This window comes from Dryas octopetala, chromosome 9, assembly GCF_963921425.1.
Source record: "Dryas octopetala chromosome 9, drDryOcto1.1, whole genome shotgun sequence".
NCBI classification, from domain to species: Eukaryota; Viridiplantae; Streptophyta; class Magnoliopsida; order Rosales; family Rosaceae; genus Dryas; species Dryas octopetala.
This window is the reverse complement of record NC_141374.1, coordinates 19,867,281-19,886,595: the sequence shown is the minus strand read 5'-3', so window position 1 is coordinate 19,886,595 and position 19,315 is coordinate 19,867,281. Positions and strand designations below refer to the sequence as shown.

The 19,315-nt window shown below is 37.2% G+C and overlaps 5 protein-coding genes across 5 annotated transcripts; 1 reads left to right on the top strand and 4 right to left on the bottom strand.

Moving 5' to 3' along the window:
* Positions 1-400: 400 nt before the first annotated feature.
* LOC147275466 (GEM-like protein 4) lies at positions 401-2,095 on the top strand. The gene is made up of 4 exons (XM_086228644.1): positions 401-916; positions 1,036-1,137; positions 1,300-1,574; positions 1,660-2,095. The coding sequence occupies exons 1-4, from the start codon at positions 682-684 to the stop codon at positions 1,855-1,857; spliced, it is 810 nt and encodes a 269-aa protein (XP_086084770.1). The 5' UTR covers positions 401-681; the 3' UTR covers positions 1,858-2,095.
* Positions 2,096-2,229: 134 nt separating this feature from the next.
* On the bottom strand, positions 2,230-3,438 carry LOC147275465 (kunitz trypsin inhibitor 5-like). The gene has a single exon (XM_086228645.1). The coding sequence runs from the start codon at positions 3,198-3,200 to the stop codon at positions 2,541-2,543; it is 660 nt and encodes a 219-aa protein (XP_086084771.1). The 5' UTR covers positions 3,201-3,438; the 3' UTR covers positions 2,230-2,540.
* Positions 3,439-3,533: 95 nt separating this feature from the next.
* On the bottom strand, positions 3,534-8,112 carry RHL1 (root hair initiation protein root hairless 1 (RHL1)). Its single transcript, XM_086228643.1, has 12 exons — positions 7,579-8,112; positions 7,379-7,489; positions 7,179-7,265; positions 6,902-7,107; positions 6,649-6,761; positions 6,255-6,478; positions 5,921-6,014; positions 5,785-5,834; positions 5,624-5,672; positions 5,044-5,078; positions 4,165-4,206; positions 3,534-3,746 (listed from the first exon to the last, which is right to left on the bottom strand). Exons 1-12 carry the CDS (start codon positions 7,897-7,899, stop codon positions 3,711-3,713), a joined length of 1,368 nt encoding a protein of 455 aa, XP_086084769.1. The 5' UTR covers positions 7,900-8,112; the 3' UTR covers positions 3,534-3,710.
* Positions 8,113-8,458: 346 nt separating this feature from the next.
* On the bottom strand, positions 8,459-12,006 carry LOC147275463 (succinate--CoA ligase [ADP-forming] subunit alpha-2, mitochondrial). Its single transcript, XM_086256817.1, has 7 exons — positions 11,706-12,006; positions 10,761-10,970; positions 10,232-10,402; positions 9,641-9,764; positions 9,175-9,236; positions 9,007-9,088; positions 8,459-8,897 (listed from the first exon to the last, which is right to left on the bottom strand). Exons 1-7 carry the CDS (start codon positions 11,919-11,921, stop codon positions 8,758-8,760), a joined length of 1,005 nt encoding a protein of 334 aa, XP_086112943.1. The 5' UTR covers positions 11,922-12,006; the 3' UTR covers positions 8,459-8,757.
* Positions 12,007-12,898: 892 nt separating this feature from the next.
* Positions 12,899-18,878, bottom strand: PARC6 (plastid division protein). The gene is made up of 12 exons (XM_086256728.1): positions 18,388-18,878; positions 17,812-17,925; positions 17,503-17,640; positions 17,262-17,366; positions 17,043-17,165; positions 16,318-16,686; positions 16,044-16,139; positions 15,767-15,886; positions 14,938-15,003; positions 14,085-14,858; positions 13,491-13,681; positions 12,899-13,314 (listed from the first exon to the last, which is right to left on the bottom strand). Exons 1-12 carry the CDS (start codon positions 18,646-18,648, stop codon positions 13,230-13,232), a joined length of 2,442 nt encoding a protein of 813 aa, XP_086112854.1. The 5' UTR covers positions 18,649-18,878; the 3' UTR covers positions 12,899-13,229.
* Positions 18,879-19,315: the final 437 nt, after the last annotated feature.

Below are 19,315 nucleotides of genomic sequence, written 5' to 3'. Positions count from 1 at the left end.
ATTTTATTTTATGATTAAGGAGAGGTCAAAATTTCTAAATATTTTATGAATTATTTTGTTTCCAAATGTAAAATAAATGCGTCCAAATCAGCCACCTTTGTTGACTTGGAAATTGGACAGTCAAGAGGGGAAAGTGAAGCTGCTTTCCATTTTCCAATTGCTGGGAAGTTGCCATGAAATTGCGACATGTTCTAGAAATCGTGTTAAAGCCAAGCAAGCCACCGGCTCACAGACAGTGAGTCAGCCACCCATCACTTGTTATTCAACAGCGCACGCGCATCCACAATGAGAATCTTTGAAACTTCTGTTTTGGTGCCTGTCTGCCAGAGCCAGACTCTTTAATTAGTTATTATTATTTATATGAATATTAAAATTATTATTGTTATTAGTTAGTATAATATGGATAACAATAATAATGATCGATGTGAAAAGCAAGTGAATGCAATTCGCATCTGTCCTATTAATTTTTATATTTTCAGTTTAAAGTAGCAGCAACTACCAATCAAGCTGCTAGGTAGCTATAAAGAGCTGTAAGATAAGATTATCGATCATTTGTGAACTGAACTGAATTAATTGTGAGAGACAAAGATACTTATAATTAGGAGGCAGCTCAGCTAGCTTGTCAAAGGGAGAAAGAGAGAAAGAATCTAGCTAGCTTGTTAAATTTGAGAATTGAGTCAGATGGAAGTGAACAGGAAGAAAGATCAGTTTGCAGATCATCATCAAATTGATGTTGGGAGTCCAATATTTATGAACTCATCATTATCATATGACACAACACCAGAGAGAGATGAGAGAGAGAGGCAGCAGCAGCAGCAGCAGCAGCACTACTCTTCCCTATCTGAACCTGTCAGCTTATGCCACAGTCCATCTTCTTCACTTTCATTTTCAGATGGTTCTTCCTCCTTCAAAACTAGTAAGCTAGTAACTGTTTAATTTACTAACTAACAAGCTAGTCTGTGTGTTGGCCTGTTTGTTAATTTGTGTCACATACATATACTGATATACTGTATTTGGTTATTGTTGGGAGTACAGATTATGATCATGAAGGTGATTCAAGGAAAGACAGCTTCAACCTCAAGAGTAAAAAATTTGGGAGGAAAAGTAGCAGTTTCGCATACAGGATACGCGAGCACTGTGAGTCATAATGTCATAGACTCATATATATATGTATATGAGCATCTCTTTCTCTAGAAGCTCTACTCCTAGCTAGTCTCCTACTACAAGTTCAACTTGAAGACATTTATGGTTCATTAGAAAATGAATGGAAGATGTTTAATGGTATATGCGTATGTGCAGTGAAACTTGGGCCCAAGTTGTCTGAAACTGTGAAGGGGAAGTTGAGTTTGGGGGCAAGAATCATTCAAGAAGGTGGGAGAGGGAACATATTCAAACAGATATTTGGTGTAAAGGAAGGAGAGAAGCTGTTGAAGGCGTCGCAGTGTTACTTATCAACCACTGCTGGTCCTATTTCTGGCCTCCTCTTTATTTCTACTCAAAAGCTTGCTTTCTGCAGTGAAACATCCATCACTGTCCCTTCTGCAACTGGACAACTCATTAGAACGCCTTACAAGGTACTTCAATTCTTTCATTCATTTCAATAATTCAACGCAACGCAAATCATCCTTAATTACTGATTTGGATCCATCATGCATGCAGGTTGTTGTACCAATCGAGAAGATCAAAAGAGCCAACCAAAGCGAGAATGTCAACAAACCACAACAGAAGTACATTGAAATAGTTACAGACGATGATTTTGAGTTCTGGTTTATGGGATTCTTAAGATATGAAAAAGCTTTCAAAAATCTTCAAAAGGCCATTTCTATGAGTACCTATCACCACACCAGCGTCCATTAAACAGGGGATGGAATTGTCCTTAATTTGTCCACCACTTTTGCAGATCGATCCTATGCTCATCTTGATGTACTTGGTAATTTAATTAGATTCTAAGCTAGAAAGATGTCATTGGAATTACCTAGCTAGCTACCTGCTGCTCTATCTATGTCTATAATCTTAATTAGCTTTAGATATCTGCAATATATTTTCCTCAAGGACAAGCTTAATTACCCTTTTTGCTTGGAATATTGTTTGTGTGTGTTTTCCTTCCATGATGTCATATCATATATATAGTCATGCTCATGCCAAAATAGCTATCATGGTTATGTTCTCGATCATGGTGATTAGTATTAATTATTACTAAGTAGCCTGAAGATAATTCATTCATAAACATCCCTTGATGCACTATATACACTATTGTATTGTATTTTTTTTTGCCATAATACAGTATTGTATTGTAAATGTAGCTAGATAGTGCTTTAGTTGGTGGATTAGTTCACCAAATTTACAATCACACGATAGCGATTAATTAAGCGAAAAGCAAACGAATAATTGAGACCGTTGACAACCCACAGCAGCATGAGGGAAAGTGGGAAACTTCCATCTTAATTTACTTATATAATGAAATTTTCCCAGAACTAATTAGGAATAGTTAATCCAGCTCGATCTCTTATTAATTAGTTAATCATGCAATGTAGTTGAAATTAAACTTTCTTGAACATGACTTTGATTGGTACATCACTCAGAGCCAAACGCCTTTTCCCGTCTTCATTAATAAAAACACCAACATCTCTGCATATAACTTTGCAGAAATCACAGACTGTGGGGCAAAAGACCAACTTGTAGTCATCATCATATTTCTCAATCTTAAACCAATTGCTTGAGGTTTCACGGCCCGGATTACCCTCAACCCCACCAGTGGTGACAAACCATTGTCCCGTTTCTTCGTCAAAGTCATCCAATTTCCACACAGTAGACTGGACACAGATTGTTACAGCAGAGAACTTGATGTTAAGATCTGTGGATACCCGAAGAACGCCTTTCGTGGGGTTCACAGGCGAAAACATGAGCGGAAGACCGTTGGATACCTCATGTTGCTCTTGAACAACATCAAGTGGGCAGCTGCTTTTATTGCTAGTGCTTTCCAAAGTAAGCCCGCCACCTCTCCCACGGATGACCGGCAAGATATAATAATCAACACCCCTTCGGAGTTTCTCGCCGGAGATGTCAAGCACTGGCTCAGGAGCAGCATCGCCTGTGAATATGGCAAACAGAAGAAGGAAGCTGCAGGATGCTAGTAATCTACCTCCCATTCTCATACTCGTAATTTCTTTCTTTTTTTCTTTAACATCATGTGTATGCATTCTTATATTGGGTTGAAATTACAATGATGCCTAGCTAACGTTTCCGAGTAGGAGAACGTGATATGAATGAACACACAAGAGAAGAGGTCAGATCTAGCCTTTGTTGTTATCCCTATATCCCATAACTAATAAATTAAGCTCTACTTCATTGAAATCTGCTTCTCATGAACGTGTAGCCCATGTGCCTTTTCTATGTGGTATGTAACTAGCCTAGAAATGCCTTTAAAAGTCAAAGTTTAGAGTTTAGACACCACTTGCAATTTTGCCCTATTTATTATTTATACATTTTTCGTGGAATCCATGTGGACCTGTTGAACCCGAATACATGCTATATGAAATGAATCTGTGGCAATGAAAAATCACAATAATGATTACAGTATTTACAAATGCATCAATTTTTGAGGTCTTAAAATACTGAGCTCTACAACTCTTATAATTTCCTCCCTCATTTCACAGGAAAGTAAAATACATCACTTGCTTCAAGAGTGAATCTCTAGTGTCGTTGCGGTCTCAAGCAGCCCAATCTTCATCACTAATATCAGTATCCTAAACAATGCATAAACTCAAAAACTCAATATTTTCCACCAAAAAAAATTAAAAAAATTGTTCTTCCATCACCATCAATGGCAACAATTAAAGTTACTTCCAGTAAAAAAACACAAAAACAGAAAGAAAAGAAAAAGGAAATGTTATTGCCGGAGCACTGCATGCATGATAATTTTATCTCATGCATGTGAGGATCCTACGTTTAGCAATAACAATTTCAGCTTTGGAAATAACATTTTTCGGAATAAATCATTATGATTTGGCTTTACATGGCAATTTCAGTGTTCAGTACCCAAAGTACCAACATATCTGATATGCCATCATTCATTCGCCTCGGCGCCATTTCAAGGAATTGTACATTATATATGCATCTCCAAACCAGTAAAAGAAAAATATATTTGAGTCAACTAGAAATTACCTGTGAGGTACTTGAGAATTCTTCAATATCCTCCTCTTCAACCTACATGTTTATGTACAACTTCAATTATGATTTGAGAAGCTGACTAACATGACAATCAGTTAGACACCATTTGTTTACTTATTTAAACCATCAAAAGCAAATCCTTGCTTAGGCCCTAATAGAGTAAATTAAACGACAATCTGATCCCTAGTACATTAGGGATCAGATGAAGTGGCCAATTGAACTTAAATCAAGATAGAACAACCATATTGAGGATAATGCTCCCCAACCCAATAATAGCTTTTTACAAGGCAAGCAATGCATAGTAAATGGCACCAATCCATATCAACCAGTACTCAACTAACATTATAAGCGCAATCTTTGTTTTTTAAGGGCTGAAGAGGCCGTGGCTGAAAGTACAGCTCAAGCTGCAATATTAATCACCTTCAAAATTGCACTAGTATCAAAAGACTCATACTAGAGAACAATTTAAAGATCTACCTCACATTGGGGTTCACTGGACAATATGAGGAAAAATCACTTATGAAGTTGCAATAATACCATTTATGGCCAATACAAAGTATTTTATCAATATAAGGCACATAAAGCATACTACAGGAGATGGTTAGATTTCATTCTAGGAGCAGCGTCCACCAGAACATATTCAAGTAGACAATGACAACAAGAGTAAGCTAGAGAGCTACTCTAATAAGCCACTTCCCTCTAGTAAAAATCCACAATCTTATCTTTACACTGAGAAATATATTTTAGTTAGAGTAGAGCTTTGATAACAGTCATAAAATAGAAATCCTCATGGTAAAGAAAAGACGGTAACAGTGAAACATTAATGACATAGTACAAAAAAGAAACACATATTACTTTTACACACGAAAATACCTCGTATTCTTTCTTCTTTGCCAAGCTTTTACCCCCTACAGAAACACAGATTTCGATTATAAGCTAACTGTCCCACACGTAGATGTATACTTAAGATAAACTTAAATTACGCAGAAAAATGTTCAGGATAACAAAATGAGTCTACCTTCATTTTGGCCTTGAAGACGCTGTTTACTGGATACAGTTTTTTTTTTTATTTGTATATAAATTCATTTATAGTATTAAATGAGGAACTACTACCAATAAGCCATAAGGGCTGGTGGTAGCTTAAACCATTAGAAAAAGAGAAAAATACATCGCAGAGGCAGAAATTCACTATTTGTTAGTCAGTGCTTATCAAACACCAAGAACATTTTTTTAGCTGAATTAGGGGTTTACATTGTGTTGCTTTGAATCTTTGATAGACAATTTTTTCTATTTTAACTTGCATTTGGCTTCTCACTAGTTCAATCAAGTGATAGCCCCTTCCACTGCCACTTACAATGTCTTCAACCTTGTGCACCCTGTTTGCCTCGAGCATGTCGATACTTTCATATATATTGTGTGTGTGTGTGTGTGAGAGAGAGAGAGAGAGACTGACCAGCATCTTTTTCCTTGATAATTTTTGCCTTTTTTCTAGGTCCTCCATCCTGAAACAACAACAACAACAACTAAGACTACCTCTGCAGGGGTACCTTACAACTCTCCTATGCAAAGCAGACATGGCTCTGAAAAAATGAAAATATCAGCCAAAACTGTAACCTGATTAACCTTCCTCTTTGAATCAGTTTGCTGCGACTTCTGGCCAGAAACTGGAAAACATGAACGGTTCTCACTGTTCTGAGTATTCAAATCCCAATTTTTCATAATAAGAAAAGTATTTGGGAAAATTAGAAACCTTTTGGAGATGCAGGTTTCCTTGAAGTTCTTGGTGTTTTATGAACCTGAGAAGAGGGAAGCTGTACTTGACTTGACATACTAGAGTCCACTTTCTGTATACCAGTGAGAAATTTCAGATCATAATAAGCAGGAATTGAAGGCAAAATGAAAATGCATGGTGCGTTTCCTTTTTATATGCCAAAGAAACTCATATGGAACCCACCCTGGCCAGGTGTTTCATATTGGCTTTCAATTACAGGTTTCTTAATAGTCCTAACATTTATAGCATAGCTACATAACAATAAGCCCCACAAGTAATAATTATATTAACATTAAAAGGTATAAGACTTTACCTTTCTCTCCACTTTCTTGAACAATGTGGATATTGTTGCCTGAACGAGTGAACCATGATTACTATGAGAGTCCTTAGATGTAGTCGCTCCAAAGGCAGTTTGAGATTGTTTCTTTGATTTAGCTTCAGACACAGAGGACTCCTGATTCTTTTCGGGAATTGGAGCTCCTTCCCCAGCATCCCCACTGTCAATGTCAAAGCTTCCAAAGCTGAGATTTTCAGTCTGTATCTTTTAGTTAAGGGAATCAATCAAAGTATAGTCAGCTGAGATGGAAGGTTAATGTAATGACTATATGGTAAACCTAAGTTCAAACAAAATAGTTGGCATGCAGAGATATAGTAGTAAAATGTTAATGTTGAACTTCACTAAATCATGACACAGAAAAATAGGATATTTCCACTAGCATGCTTCCTAGATGAATCGAGTCCGCCAACTTTTTGGTCCTCTCCTTCACATAAGTAAGCATCACTTGCAATAGAATCATCTCCAGAAGAAGCTTCTCCAAAACTGAACCAACAAAAATACTAGAGATAAATGGAACTTTTGAACTTCTGGAAAGATATAAAGGTCAGCAGGATGGAACATCTAAAATTAATCAATGACAAAACAAGAGTTAATTGAGTGCAATAAAATGGCAAGGCCAGTACTTGAATCGTTTTCCAGCAGTTCTTTCTGAATGCCGAACTGGTGTTGCTTTCATCAAACCTTTGTTTTCATCATCTGATACATTATAATTAAGCTTAACATCTGGGGAATGTTCTTCTACGTAAGTAGTTTCATTTTTGTGACCAGTTTGCTTGTTTACAGGTGTTGAACCGGCACCACCTTTAAAGTCATATTCGGCTTGTTGTCCCTGAAAGCAAGAGATGCCTGAGAGTGGATCAACAAACAATGACATATGACTAACTAATATGAGAAACTAACCTCACGCAGTTCGTTGGGAAAATCAAGTTTGGTTTCTTCTGGGTTCTCATCTTTTCTCCCAATCCACCAAGCATCGGAAAATACAATCTGGGACATGAAAAGCTACAGATGATATAGATGCATAAAACAACATGCCTGAAAGGCTCAGCTTAAATGAATGAGGTAAACAAAATTCTAGAGACTCAAAGAAAGGCGCTGACCATATTATCAAAGTAGTCTTCGCACATGACACTCTTTCCGCCTCTAGGGAACTGCAAAGTCAAATACTTGTTCTTGGGAAACACAATAGTCCCAAACAACTTCATACGGCCCTGAAAAACCTCAAAAGTTAAAAAATTTCTCGGGAAGCAAACAAGCAAAAGAAAATTAGGAAAAAGATAAGAGATGAAAGTAGAGAGACCTGAGGGAAGTCGAGGTATAGGACGGGGTTCTTGGTGCCCAAATCCTTGAGCTCACCGATCTTGCCACCAGCTCCAATGGGGGCAAGGAGGCCAGGGAAGGAGAAGAGGAACCTGTTCTTTCGCTGCGATTTCTTGACAATGTCTTTGCCATGCTGCTTAAGAACAGTGTTTGAAGGGGTGAGAGGCGCTCGGGGCTTAGCTGGGATCTCGGAGAGTAGGTTGTTTGAGAAGGCCAGGGTTTTCAGCCTCTTGCGTTGTGTGACCTCTGGATTTGGATCTTCTTCGGCTTTGTGTTTCTTCGATGACCAAGTTCGCGCCATTTTGATTCTACCGGGCCACTCTCTCTATCTCTCTGCCTACGTCTGTGAACTCAACTGTGAGGACAATCTATTTGAACATTATACAATTAATCCAATTGTAGGGTTTTTGGGTTCGGGAATGAAGGCGGGAACCTTGGTAAAAAGTAAAAACTGAACTCTATACAGTGGAGGTGGAGGTTCTAACAAATATTACTGACATTTTATTTTTCTCATGAATTTTGAGACCTGGAAAGTGAAAAAGAGAGTTTGCCAGATTTATAATTACTAATATATTATCATTTGATAATATCTAAAATTATGTAATGTAGTTCAACATCTTTATTCATTCATTCACTAAAACCTTGTATTGGTTTTGCGATGCAGAGTCCATATGTGATCTGTCCACCTTTAAGAGGAGGGACGATGGACTTGCCTTCAGAGCTTGCACGCTGCCTAGCAATTGTCACCCCACTTATTTGCTGTTTATTTTGCTCCCCTATATTGGAGAATAAATAGGATTAAAGTTACAAAATGCAGGAACATTGTTGTTGGCGACATATTCACCATTTAAGTTACAAAATTATTTTCCCTGTCTAATTTGACAGCGATACCATTAGTTTCTATATTGCAGGAGCTTATATTTATATTCTGGACACCATTCAAAAATAACTCCATGATGTATGAAAAACAAATCTTAAAAACAAATTAATGGATCACCAAACACCACCATAGGTGGAAAGGGGGAGGAAAAACTCTGAGCATTCAAATGCTCCACCGCAGTAAAATCAGTGTCGAATTCAAATTTGAGATGTTCACTTTGTTTTGGACATCGTGCTATAACATATTATAAGTGATTGCAAATGAACCGCAACTGCCAAACTAATTCACAAGGCCCCTCTGCTTGAAGACATCCAGCATGGCAACCCCAATTTTGGCGGGAGACTCCACCACTGTGACCCCAGCTTCCCTAAGGGTCTTGATTTTGTCTTGTGCTGTACCCTTTCCCCCCGACACAATAGCTGCACAGGCAGAAGCCAAGATATCAAGTGTGATTAACATGTTCTGTGAACGATATTAAGGCACATTGAACCATAGACAATGAGTGAGAGAGAGTAATGAATTATATACCTCCAGCATGACCCATCCGACGACCAGGGGGAGCAGTTAGTCCAGCAATAAATGCAACAACAGGTTTCTCAGTTCCACTTTCCTGTTTGATTGGTCAGAGAATCAGTGAAGAAAGACAGCAGCAGTGAAGCTAACTGGGTGGGGGATGAGAAATAATGGGATGGTTACCTTAATCAATGCAGCAGCATCCTCTTCTGCAGTCCCACCTATCTCTCCTATAAGAATGATCCCTGAAACACAAACATCCGAGAATTAAGTGCAAATAACTTGTCTCCTACTTCAACACAATATGTTCTTGTGTATCTCACAAACAACATCAATACAAACGAAAGGGTAAGAAAACTTACGTCAATTTGAAGGGGGCACATGAGAGAAAGTAAACATTAAACAAGAGTTACTTCCACGGTTCCTTTCTTTTGTATTTTTTTTTAAATCAAAATAATTCTTTTGCAATCAATGAGCTTTAGCCAATATACACAATTACATCAAGAAAATGTTGCTTAACAGAATGCTTAAGCAGTAATAAACACAGTCAGCCTACCAAACAGTAGTAGAATAGACTGGCATCCACAAAATTATAGAAGACAAGTCCCAAAGAATGAACTTGAAGACTACAGTAGTACGAACTACTAACCTTCTGTCTGAGGATCTTTTAGGAATCTGTCAATGCAATCAACAAAGTTTGTACCATTAAAAGGATCCCCCCCAATACCAACACAGGTGGATTGACCAAGGCCAACAGCAGTTGTTTGGAAAACCTGCAAGGTAAAAGGGAAAAATTAATTAGATTTAAAAGGAACTGGCATAATATGCAATTTGGAGGTTGGTACCCACAAATACAACCATCGAACAAGAGAGGCAGAAGATAGGACCACAATAAGAAGTATCCAATCTTCTGAAGGACCAAATTAATATGAAATATGTTGTTGGAAAGCGAGAGAATTCATCTCCCTTAAGTAGATAGTATCGTATCTAAAAAGTTCAACAAGCAATTACATAGCATCAAGCATGTCATCTTCTAGAGTTTAAAGAGAAGGAGATAGTTCATGATAAACAGTACACTATCATGAGATCAAGAAGGAAACATCAGAACAGCTACTCCTCATCCTATCCTTCCCTCCCTCACACAAGCAATTGTTTAAATGCTAACAATGTTTGACAAGTTGCCTACTCCCTTTGTACAGTATTATCAGAAACCTCACCCTGGGTCAAAATTAGTACTCACCGCTTCGTATGTCAAGGTACCAGATCGAGAAACAATTCCTACACGACCAGGCTTATGAATATAGCCAGGCATAATTCCAATTTTGCATTCACCAGGCTTGATAATTCCAGGGCAGTTTGGCCCGATGAGACGAGTTTTAGATTGCCTGTTAAGTGCAGTCTTCACACGTACCTGAAATTCATAGATATTAGCTTTAAGGAAACTTTCACATGAATCACAGAAGGCCAAACTCAAATTTTAATAACTAGGCTTGCAAGGAACTAAAATTAATAATTAGAGCCATGATCTAGTCCAATAAAATTCATATTCCAAATTATATGATAATCCAAAAAAGATAAACATAAACTTGATAAATAAGCTTTGGATGACCCAAAACATTTGATTACTGACATATTAGCTAAAAGGATTTTAAAACAAGGGAAATTATATAGATAAAAAAAATTATATCCTATATGGCTATATCCAAATTATCCAGTACAAAGATGGTAAAATTTATCCTTCCTCTAAAAAATGGTAAACTCTATATTACCATATCGTGTTGCGGGATCCCCTCAGTGATGCACACAACAAGATCCAGCTCTGCTTCCATTGCCTCCATAATAGCAGCAGCAGCAAATGGTGGGGGAACATAAATGACCGAGGCATTAGCCTTTGTCTCGGCCTTTGCTTCTGCAACTGAATTGAAAACAGGAAGTCCTAAATGCTCGGTCCCACCCTTCTTTGGTGTTACACCACCCACCTGTTTCAGCACAATAATTTAAAAAATGAATGAAAGAAAGAATGAAATAAAGAAAGAAAGAAAATACATTTATTGTTTTAAACAAAAAAGGTGATTTACAACGTTATGTAATGTTTCAAAGCAAAGCTTATTCTGGGCAATTCTAACCTACAAACTTACTCAATAAATTGCGATTAATTGTGAGCATTCAAATCCTCTAGCAGTCAAGAGAATAGGTCCTAATAACATAAGTCTGATTGTTTTATACAAGCAAATAGTAAGAATATTTTAATTTATTGCAGTAGGAGTAAAATGATTTGTGTTTGTATGCGTTATGAAACCCATATTTTTAGTTTCAAATGTCAAGAAGAACTCATTTTCCAAGTACGCTCAACAATCCAAACTTCCCTTTCCATAGTGAGACACATATGTTTAAGAAGATGAGAAAATGAATCTAAATACACAAATAAAGCAATGCTAGTATCGGTGAATTCCCAAAACTATAATACAGCAAAATAATCTCAGGTAGCACTAGTATAACGTATTATTGGCCTAATTTCATTTGATTTCGAAGCTTTCTCCTTTCTGTAAATCACTAGCATTGTTTTTATGTAAAATTGCATAAACATCCAAGGTCCTGTTTGGATGAGGGGAACAAAAAACACCCAAAATCTCAATAAATCAAACAAAATTTAAAATACATAACGATATGGAGAGACAAGGAGAAGTGAGAAAGAGGCGTTTTATTAGCGATACCATTTTGGTGCCATATTCGATGGCTTGTTCAGTGTGGAAAGTGCCGTTCTTGCCGGTGATGCCCTGGCATATGACGCGAGTGTTTTTGTCGACGAACACTGCCGGCGGCGGTGGCGTTGCCGGAGAATAATGTCGGCGCTGAAGTATGGACGTTGACGGAGATGGTTTGCGTGATGCGATCGAACCGATCAGCTTGGCTACAGCTTGGCGACCCATCACTGTGACTCAGTCAGCCTTCGAAAGTTTGATGTGTGCTACTGCTTTCGATGAACAAACTGATTCTCTCTTGAGGGAGCTTCCGCTCTGGTTTAATATGGGCTTCTGAAACATTCTGGTTGGGCTGCATTTGCTAATCTATGAAGCCCTAAATTTTTTCATATTGGGCTTTCCACTTATGGGTCGCTTCAGTTCAGAGAGCCCTGGTCTCTTTCTTTCTTTCTTTCTTCTTCTTCTTTCTTCTTTTTTTTTTTTTTTTTTTCGCTCATTTTCTTAAGCATGCAAGCAGTGTTGGCAATAATACGATTATTTGCAGGCATTTGCTTTTTTTGACTTAAGAATGTGACAATTAGTTGTGCAAGTTAAGTTGTGTTTACTAGTTGAAAAACAGAAAAAGATTGAAAGAATAAAAAAATAATAATAATTAAGCTTAAATTTTTTAGAAAAATAGTTTTTAAACGAAGACTGAGAGTATTTTAAAATTTATAAGAAAATTCTTTTAATTTATAATAATTTATAAAAAATTTATTTTAATTTATAATAAAATCATTTTAATTCATAATAAAGTTTTTTTCCGATTTGAAGAGTATTTCCCCTCTTAAGGTGTAGGGTGAGCTTTGTAGAGACTGCATGTTAAGTTTTAATTCTGAGATTTTAGGCGGAGCCCAAAATCTTAGAGTTAAAACCTAACATAAAACCGTCAAAGAAGAAAAATAAAAAAACTTAATTAAAAACTCTAAATCACTACCGGTCTTAGTCTAAGAAAAATTCATAAAATATACTGTACTCTAAGTCTTCCTAAAAAAAATCATAACGTCTTCAACATCTTGCAATGAGATATATTTCTTGACATGGCGTATGTTGCATAGCTGAACTATGCTCAAATGACACATAATTATAATCAAAATCAACTAAATTAGCACTCACAATGGCCATACAAAAAACTAAATACTTACACTAAAGAAGAAGTTTTGAGATTTGATCATCATTGAGTTAGATAATTTCTACAGTCAGTACATGCCAATTTCCAAACAATTCAATTTCAATTACATTTGAACCTCTAACAATAACCAATAAGTAGAATTCCCTGCTCATTGTATTACAGCTCATTAGACGTAAAAATTTCTCAACATCAGAATTAAAAAATTATCAACACAATCCATTTTTTTCATAAAAACCTTCCTAAATTGAGATCCACACTTCTAATTTGTTGGAACCTCCACAAGAAAAATTATAGATGGGAGGAACCAAGTTAGCAAATCATTATTCTGCATGGCTGGTTCAAGCTTTCCAGTAACTAGGCCAATATCATGATGGTGTTTGAACTTCTCCTTCACAGAACCTCCATGAACCATCTTCTTGCCTTCTTAGAACATACCAAATTTTATAGGTGCTGCAATCAATCCAAAATATAAAAAGAAAAAAAATAAAAACAAGGCCAGATATATATTATATTTCATATTAAAGGACATGCAAACTGAAACCCAGATTGAGTGATTGACCCCACAACACCAAAGGTATACTCAATCTAGCGGCTTCCATTAAATACACATCATAAATTCCACTTACCTGTAATAACTTGGGTTCTTTTGTTCAGATTCATTAACAAGTTCAGCTGCTTCCTCTAGAAGAGCCTCAATTTCCGCAGTCTCTCCACCAGTCTCATCCGATAAAATTTCAGCTCGCAGGACAGACAATTGTAGCAAAACAAATCTCCAATAACAAGTCCTCACTTTTGCAGCATCAGCCAAAGCTTGCCACTGCGAAGCATACACCACATGAATCAAGAAGGAAAATAACATATAATAAGAAATATGCCAAGATATGTCCCCTTTTCATGATGTATAACATAGGTAGGGTTCCTATTGAGTTTTTGTGTTTATAAATTGTTACAAACAGCCTTCCAGCCAATTTAAAATCTCGCAAGACTCATAGAGCACTTGTTTCCTGTAATTTCTACCATTGTAATGAATGTTGTTTGAGACTTTGAACTCACAAAATTTCCTATTTGAAGGAAGCCCAACTAAATCAATGTCACCAGAATTAGTATCCTGGTTTACAATCAGAATTACTCCATGTGATACTATTCATAGATTGAACGTTGTTCAGATGACATTATTTAAATGACAACATAGATTCTTGAAAAACCTCCACAAATTATACCTGAACAAGCATTGGCTCGTCAAGGATTTCAGATAGGCTATGAATTTCATGGCTGGGCCCAAGAGCTTCAGCTTTAATTGCTTGCCATTGCTTCACAAGGTCTTCAGCTTCATCAATAGACATAAGCCTCCGGCACACAGCTGCCGAAGAAGACAGGTATGAAATTTGAGGATTTCCAGAATCTGAGCAGTTCCTGACCTGCTTCATAAATGTCACCAGAAACTTCTTAAGTCTGTCAGCGAGTCCATTTCCTTTAATATAAGCAGGGCCTCTACTAAAATCCAGAGATGAATCTGTTGTCCAAGCAATGGAACTTGTGTGCATATTTGGTTTACTGGGGACCTGTTTAGAAGCACTTCTCATCTCATTTCCCCTCATACATGTTAACTTTAAGGTAGCAAAAATAATGCATCCCAGTACTGCAACAAAAGGGATCCTTCCCACCAGAACACCTCTTGCAAACCAACCTTCCCAAAGTTTACCATGGTGCATGCCAAGATCCCTTTTCAATTGAACATTGGATGCACTAACACTGTTTTCACTGCCAGTCTTGCCCAATATCAAAGGATTTTGCAGATCAGTTGGAGCTAACTGCTTAACAGCTGTTCCAAGATGTTGAGAAGAGTTCATATGGGAAAGAGACTCATCAAAATCTCTTCGCTCTGACACAAAAGTAGTGGACATTGGTCTGTGATTTAAAATAGGAAAAGTCTGTGGAGCTACTTTAGTTTTCTTGCTCACAGGAGTCCTCCGTACACCACCAAAAAAGTTGGCCTGCAAGGATATACATACATAAACCCTCAGGTAAAACTAAAGCTATTATCCTTTATCAGTCCATCCTTGTGAATCTCACCAATGACGGAGGACAATCTCGTGAGTCTGGAAACACAGCAAGAACCGCATCCTTCAGCCACATTTCCTGATCAAGTTCAGCAGGCAGTCCGACATGAGAAAGTACTGACCTTGAAAACAAACATAAAGTTTGTAGTGAAATAAGTAGAGTGTGAAGTGTCACAATAAAGAACACATTACATGTTTCATTATAACAATTACAGACATGAGAAAGTATTGACCTTGAAAACAAACATAAAGTTTGTAGTGAAATAAGTAGAGTATGAAGTGTCACAATAGAGAACACATTACATGTTTCATTATAACAATTACAATCTATTGTGCAGCCTAAGACAATCATTTTACTTTCCCTGAAATCATTACCGAGAAAAAAAAAAAATAGATAGATAGATAGATTAAGAGCTACAGTATCTCCTGGTTACTAGTGTATGCTTTCACTGACCATTGATGTACATGCCACCCACACGTGTCTCTGAAATGGTGATAGGTTCAGTAAGCAATAGTCAGAGTTTATAGACAAGCCCTATCATCCAGTTTATTAATATCAAATGGGTCGCATTTGATCAGGAAATATGCACTAACCAAGTAGAGTGAGCTACTTTTACATATCATACTTTCGTCATTAACAAAAGACTAAAAAAAATTTTGGTGTTCAATCTATGATAAACTGGCAATCAAGATTTATGAAAGTGTAATTGACAAGGGTAAGGCTCCAAAGGCGTCTCGGGACCTCCCCATTCATGACTGATGCTTCAAATGAAAGATGTTTTATAAGCATGTTCCTAATGACAGCTAAGATGAGAATTCCAATACACAACAAAGAGATATACCAATGATTGATTTGCACCACAAGTATCCTTAACTTCCTTCCCTGAGATTGAATTCCGTGCAGCAGAATTTGAGTTTAATTCAAGCTTCTGAAGCTTTTCAACAACCGCAGCCTCATTACCCTAGAAACCAAGATATCACCAAGTATTCATTAAGGACAACAAGGAAAAAATGAATCAGAAAAAGGGAAAAATAATTTCATAGTTTCTGCAAGATATGCAAAAGAATTTTAATGAAACAGCACAAGATATAAAATTAGGAGGAAACTTAAAAATATACCTGACCAAGAAGAAACAAGCAAAAAGCTTCCTCAAGTTTCAGATCAGTACCCTCTGATGCAATCAGACACTCACATATAGTTTTTGCTTTGTCAATCTGCAAAACCATATTATAAGGGCTGAAATTAACAAACCCCACGCAACAACTCTCCCTCTCCCCCAAGTAAGAAATGGAACTTCAGGATTACTTATTCAATTTTTGGTTGTCTTCATCTTTAAAAAAAAAAAAAAGTAATAATTCTAAGCATAGTAACCTAGATGCAGAAAGAATTTACCAATTCTTTTTGCTTGCTTGAAAATCCCAGTGCAATATGAGCTATTAACACCATGTAGAAACAATTAAAATCAATTACAACCCGTTGATTCTGCGATTCAAGTGATTTCTTATTCTTCCTTGTAATAGCTAGACCATCCCACAGAAGAAGATCAACTATCTCTGAAGCCATTAGTCTATTAAGTGCTTGGCTCAAGAAGCATGGCCAGTCTTGGACTCGGCATGACGTTTCCACAACAAGCCCCTGTCTGACCAATTCACGCAAGGCTGCAATTGCTCCCCGTCTTCTTTCGGCATTCTCAGGTGAGTGAGGCATGCCTAGCAATTCCAATGTGCAAGCAGGTGCAAGCTCCTCTAAGGATTCTTCTATCTATAAAACATGACCAACAATATGCTTTACACAGCAGCAAAAGCAAGTATTCTTTAGGGCAAGCGCAAGCATAACAGCAAATTTGTGATATTATACAAATTTCAACCACCAGGTTCATCTGGCTAAGAATATCTTACGTTCTCAACAATTGATCCACTAATGCTTTGATTTACTACGTAGATATTTGTTCTCTACTTTGCAACACAAACACTAAGATAGTCAGATGATTTGAATTCCAACAGTCCCATTTCGGAGCAAAGGACCAGATGTTAATTAGTAGAATGAACCAGTAAAAGCCATATAAATAATCGGATAAAATTACTGACACAAAAGCACATAAAAGGTGCATGCATTACCTGAGATAACAATGCTATTTTTCCAAGAGACTTTTTACTCCTTAGAAGACACTGAGCACGAGCAAGGGCTTCAAATCCTTGGGACACCTTGTTCTTCTCAAAACCAATCTTTGCAGTTGCACACTTCAAGAAAGCACCTAGGATAAGGAACGGAGGCATAACAATGCTGCAACAAAACGGATGGTACAATAGTCTAACCTCTTTGCTGATATGCCTTACCTCAGCTAGTGCCATAGAAAGAAGCAGATCATGAATATACGGCTTGGCATCTGGATGCTGAACAGCTACCCGGCCAATATCTTGCACAAGCTTAACTTCCCCAACCTAAAATGGAGAAATCCAATACCATTATACCTATCTTCCAAAACCAAAATTCATTTCATGTTTTTAATTAAATTGAAAGGCTGAGAGCTGAACGCTAACATTAAACCAAGTAGATTGTACAAAGACAGAGTGGTACCTCTTGAAGGAGGCAAAGAGCACCTGGCAACCATGCCCAAGGGATTCGTAAGGAGGATTTAGGTGGGATCTTTTCCTTAATATTACCAGCATATTCTGGTTCAAAAAGAAGCTTATCTCTCACATCCATTAAAAGATCCTGCAGAAGTGCAGAGCAACCCAAAAGGGGAAAAAGAGTAAAACAACTTAGAAGAAAGATCTTTCCACCCTGGTATATAGATACATAAATATTAACAAATATTTAAAAAAAAAAAAAAACAGGGAATAAGTTTTAGATTGACAGAAAATTATTACACTTCTGAGTCCCTACCTGGCGAGATCCAACAACATCCATGGTGTAACCTTCTTCTATTTCAGCACTCTTCAAATCCATAACCGATTTAACAACCTCATCTTTCTCAGCTTTATCACGAACACCAATAAGCTGCAAGTTCATTCCGTTGGCATTAAGTTACTAAATGCAGACCAATAAGAAAGTTTAGACAATACGAATGTGTTAACACAAAGGAACAAAATTCATTATCAAGTAAACATTACACAAATTGCATACACTAGACAAACTGTGACAACTTGATTACTGTAAGGATAGCAGAGCATGTTAGACAGTCGAAGCTCTCAGAACAATGTGAAACAAGCATGCGCATCTACTGCATGCATTTATGGCACTATTGCAGACTAAAAGGAAGACTGAAGTAACTTGCAGGATCTCTAGCAAGACAAAATGCAAAAGGGAGAGTGTAAACAGCTTACTCCCGTTTTTCCCTTTGGATTTTCTCAGCTCCCAACCAGAAAGTACATGTAAACTATCAGGAAGTAACAAACGCAATTGCCACCAAATAACGGCTATCCAAATGATCACATTAGAGAGAGAGAGAGAAGCGGTGACCTGGTAACAGGTAACGGGGATTTCAACGGTGGTGCGAGCCGGAGCATTCTCGACAATGTGGGTGTCAACTGCATTCAGAGTCCAGCGACTGGTGAGCTTATTATCCTTCCTCCTGGAAACCCTAGAAATGGCGATTGCAGAGTCACGTATTTCTCTAGAGAAACCCCAAACGCAGACCTTGTGAACTTCCTTGTGATTACTGATTCGGCAAAGACGACAGCAAGATGGAGTGATACGCAAGGAGTGAGACAAAGCAGCCATGAGACCAGACCCCTATTCCTTACTCCCTTAGCCCTTAGTGATGAAGAAGCTTGGAATTCTGACAAACTACATTGGAATGGTTAGGGTTTTTGTGTTGAACAAGAAACCATTGGCTTTTCTTAAAGGTGAAAACAGAAATCCTCATCGTTTCTGGACTGGACTGATATATCAGATATTAATCAATCAGCCTTTGCATTTCTTGGTTACGGAACGCTTTCCCTTTGCTTCTCCAAAATTTTGGTAATTGTTTTCCTATTTATCTGTTTATAACTTTATATTATTAATATTATCATTATTATGATATGGTTGATGCTTGATAGTTGATAGTTGATACCAAATAGAAAAGGATAAAGATGGCATTTTCCATCCCATTTTCTCCCTTTTATTTTTCCAATTTCGGTGGTGTTGTAAATTGCAAATTGTAATGTACTTGTTTTTGTGAAATTATTTTTTTGTTTTACCCACATGTGTTTATTATTTTTTTTTATTATTAATAGGATTTTTCTTCTTGGGTTGGCAGTTTGGCACTAATCACTCGCCAAAAGACTAATTGGGATCACGTACACTTTCTTTTTTCTGGGTTTGGACCGTTTGCTTTGTGGCCGTTTAATTTCAATATCTAACAATAAGCACATTGCACACATCTAAAATTAAGAACATCGCACAT

Coding starts and splice junctions, on each gene's coding strand:
- LOC147275466 (XM_086228644.1), top strand. CDS start 682: ATGGAAGTGAACAGGAAGAAAGATCAGTTTGCAGATCATCATCAAATT. Junction 917..1,035: donor TTCTTCCTCCTTCAAAACTA/GTAAGCTAGTAA, acceptor TTGGGAGTACAG/ATTATGATCATGAAGGTGAT. Junction 1,138..1,299: donor ATACAGGATACGCGAGCACT/GTGAGTCATAAT, acceptor GCGTATGTGCAG/TGAAACTTGGGCCCAAGTTG.
- LOC147275465 (XM_086228645.1), bottom strand. CDS start 3,200: ATGCATACACATGATGTTAAAGAAAAAAAGAAAGAAATTACGAGTATG.
- RHL1 (XM_086228643.1), bottom strand. CDS start 7,899: ATGGCGCGAACTTGGTCATCGAAGAAACACAAAGCCGAAGAAGATCCA. Junction 7,266..7,378: donor AAGACTACTTTGATAATATG/GTCAGCGCCTTT, acceptor TTCATGTCCCAG/ATTGTATTTTCCGATGCTTG. Junction 6,762..6,901: donor ACTGCTGGAAAACGATTCAA/GTACTGGCCTTG, acceptor TTGTTGGTTCAG/TTTTGGAGAAGCTTCTTCTG.
- LOC147275463 (XM_086256817.1), bottom strand. CDS start 11,921: ATGGGTCGCCAAGCTGTAGCCAAGCTGATCGGTTCGATCGCATCACGC. Junction 9,237..9,640: donor AAAAGATCCTCAGACAGAAG/GTTAGTAGTTCG, acceptor TTTGTGTTTCAG/GGATCATTCTTATAGGAGAG. Junction 8,898..9,006: donor TCGGATGGGTCATGCTGGAG/GTATATAATTCA, acceptor CTGCCTGTGCAG/CTATTGTGTCGGGGGGAAAG.
- PARC6 (XM_086256728.1), bottom strand. CDS start 18,648: ATGGCTGCTTTGTCTCACTCCTTGCGTATCACTCCATCTTGCTGTCGT. Junction 16,140..16,317: donor CAAGCAAGCAAAAAGAATTG/GTAAATTCTTTC, acceptor ATGGTTTTGCAG/ATTGACAAAGCAAAAACTAT. Junction 15,004..15,766: donor GTGGTGCAAATCAATCATTG/GTATATCTCTTT, acceptor GAACTTGATCAG/GAAATGTGGCTGAAGGATGC.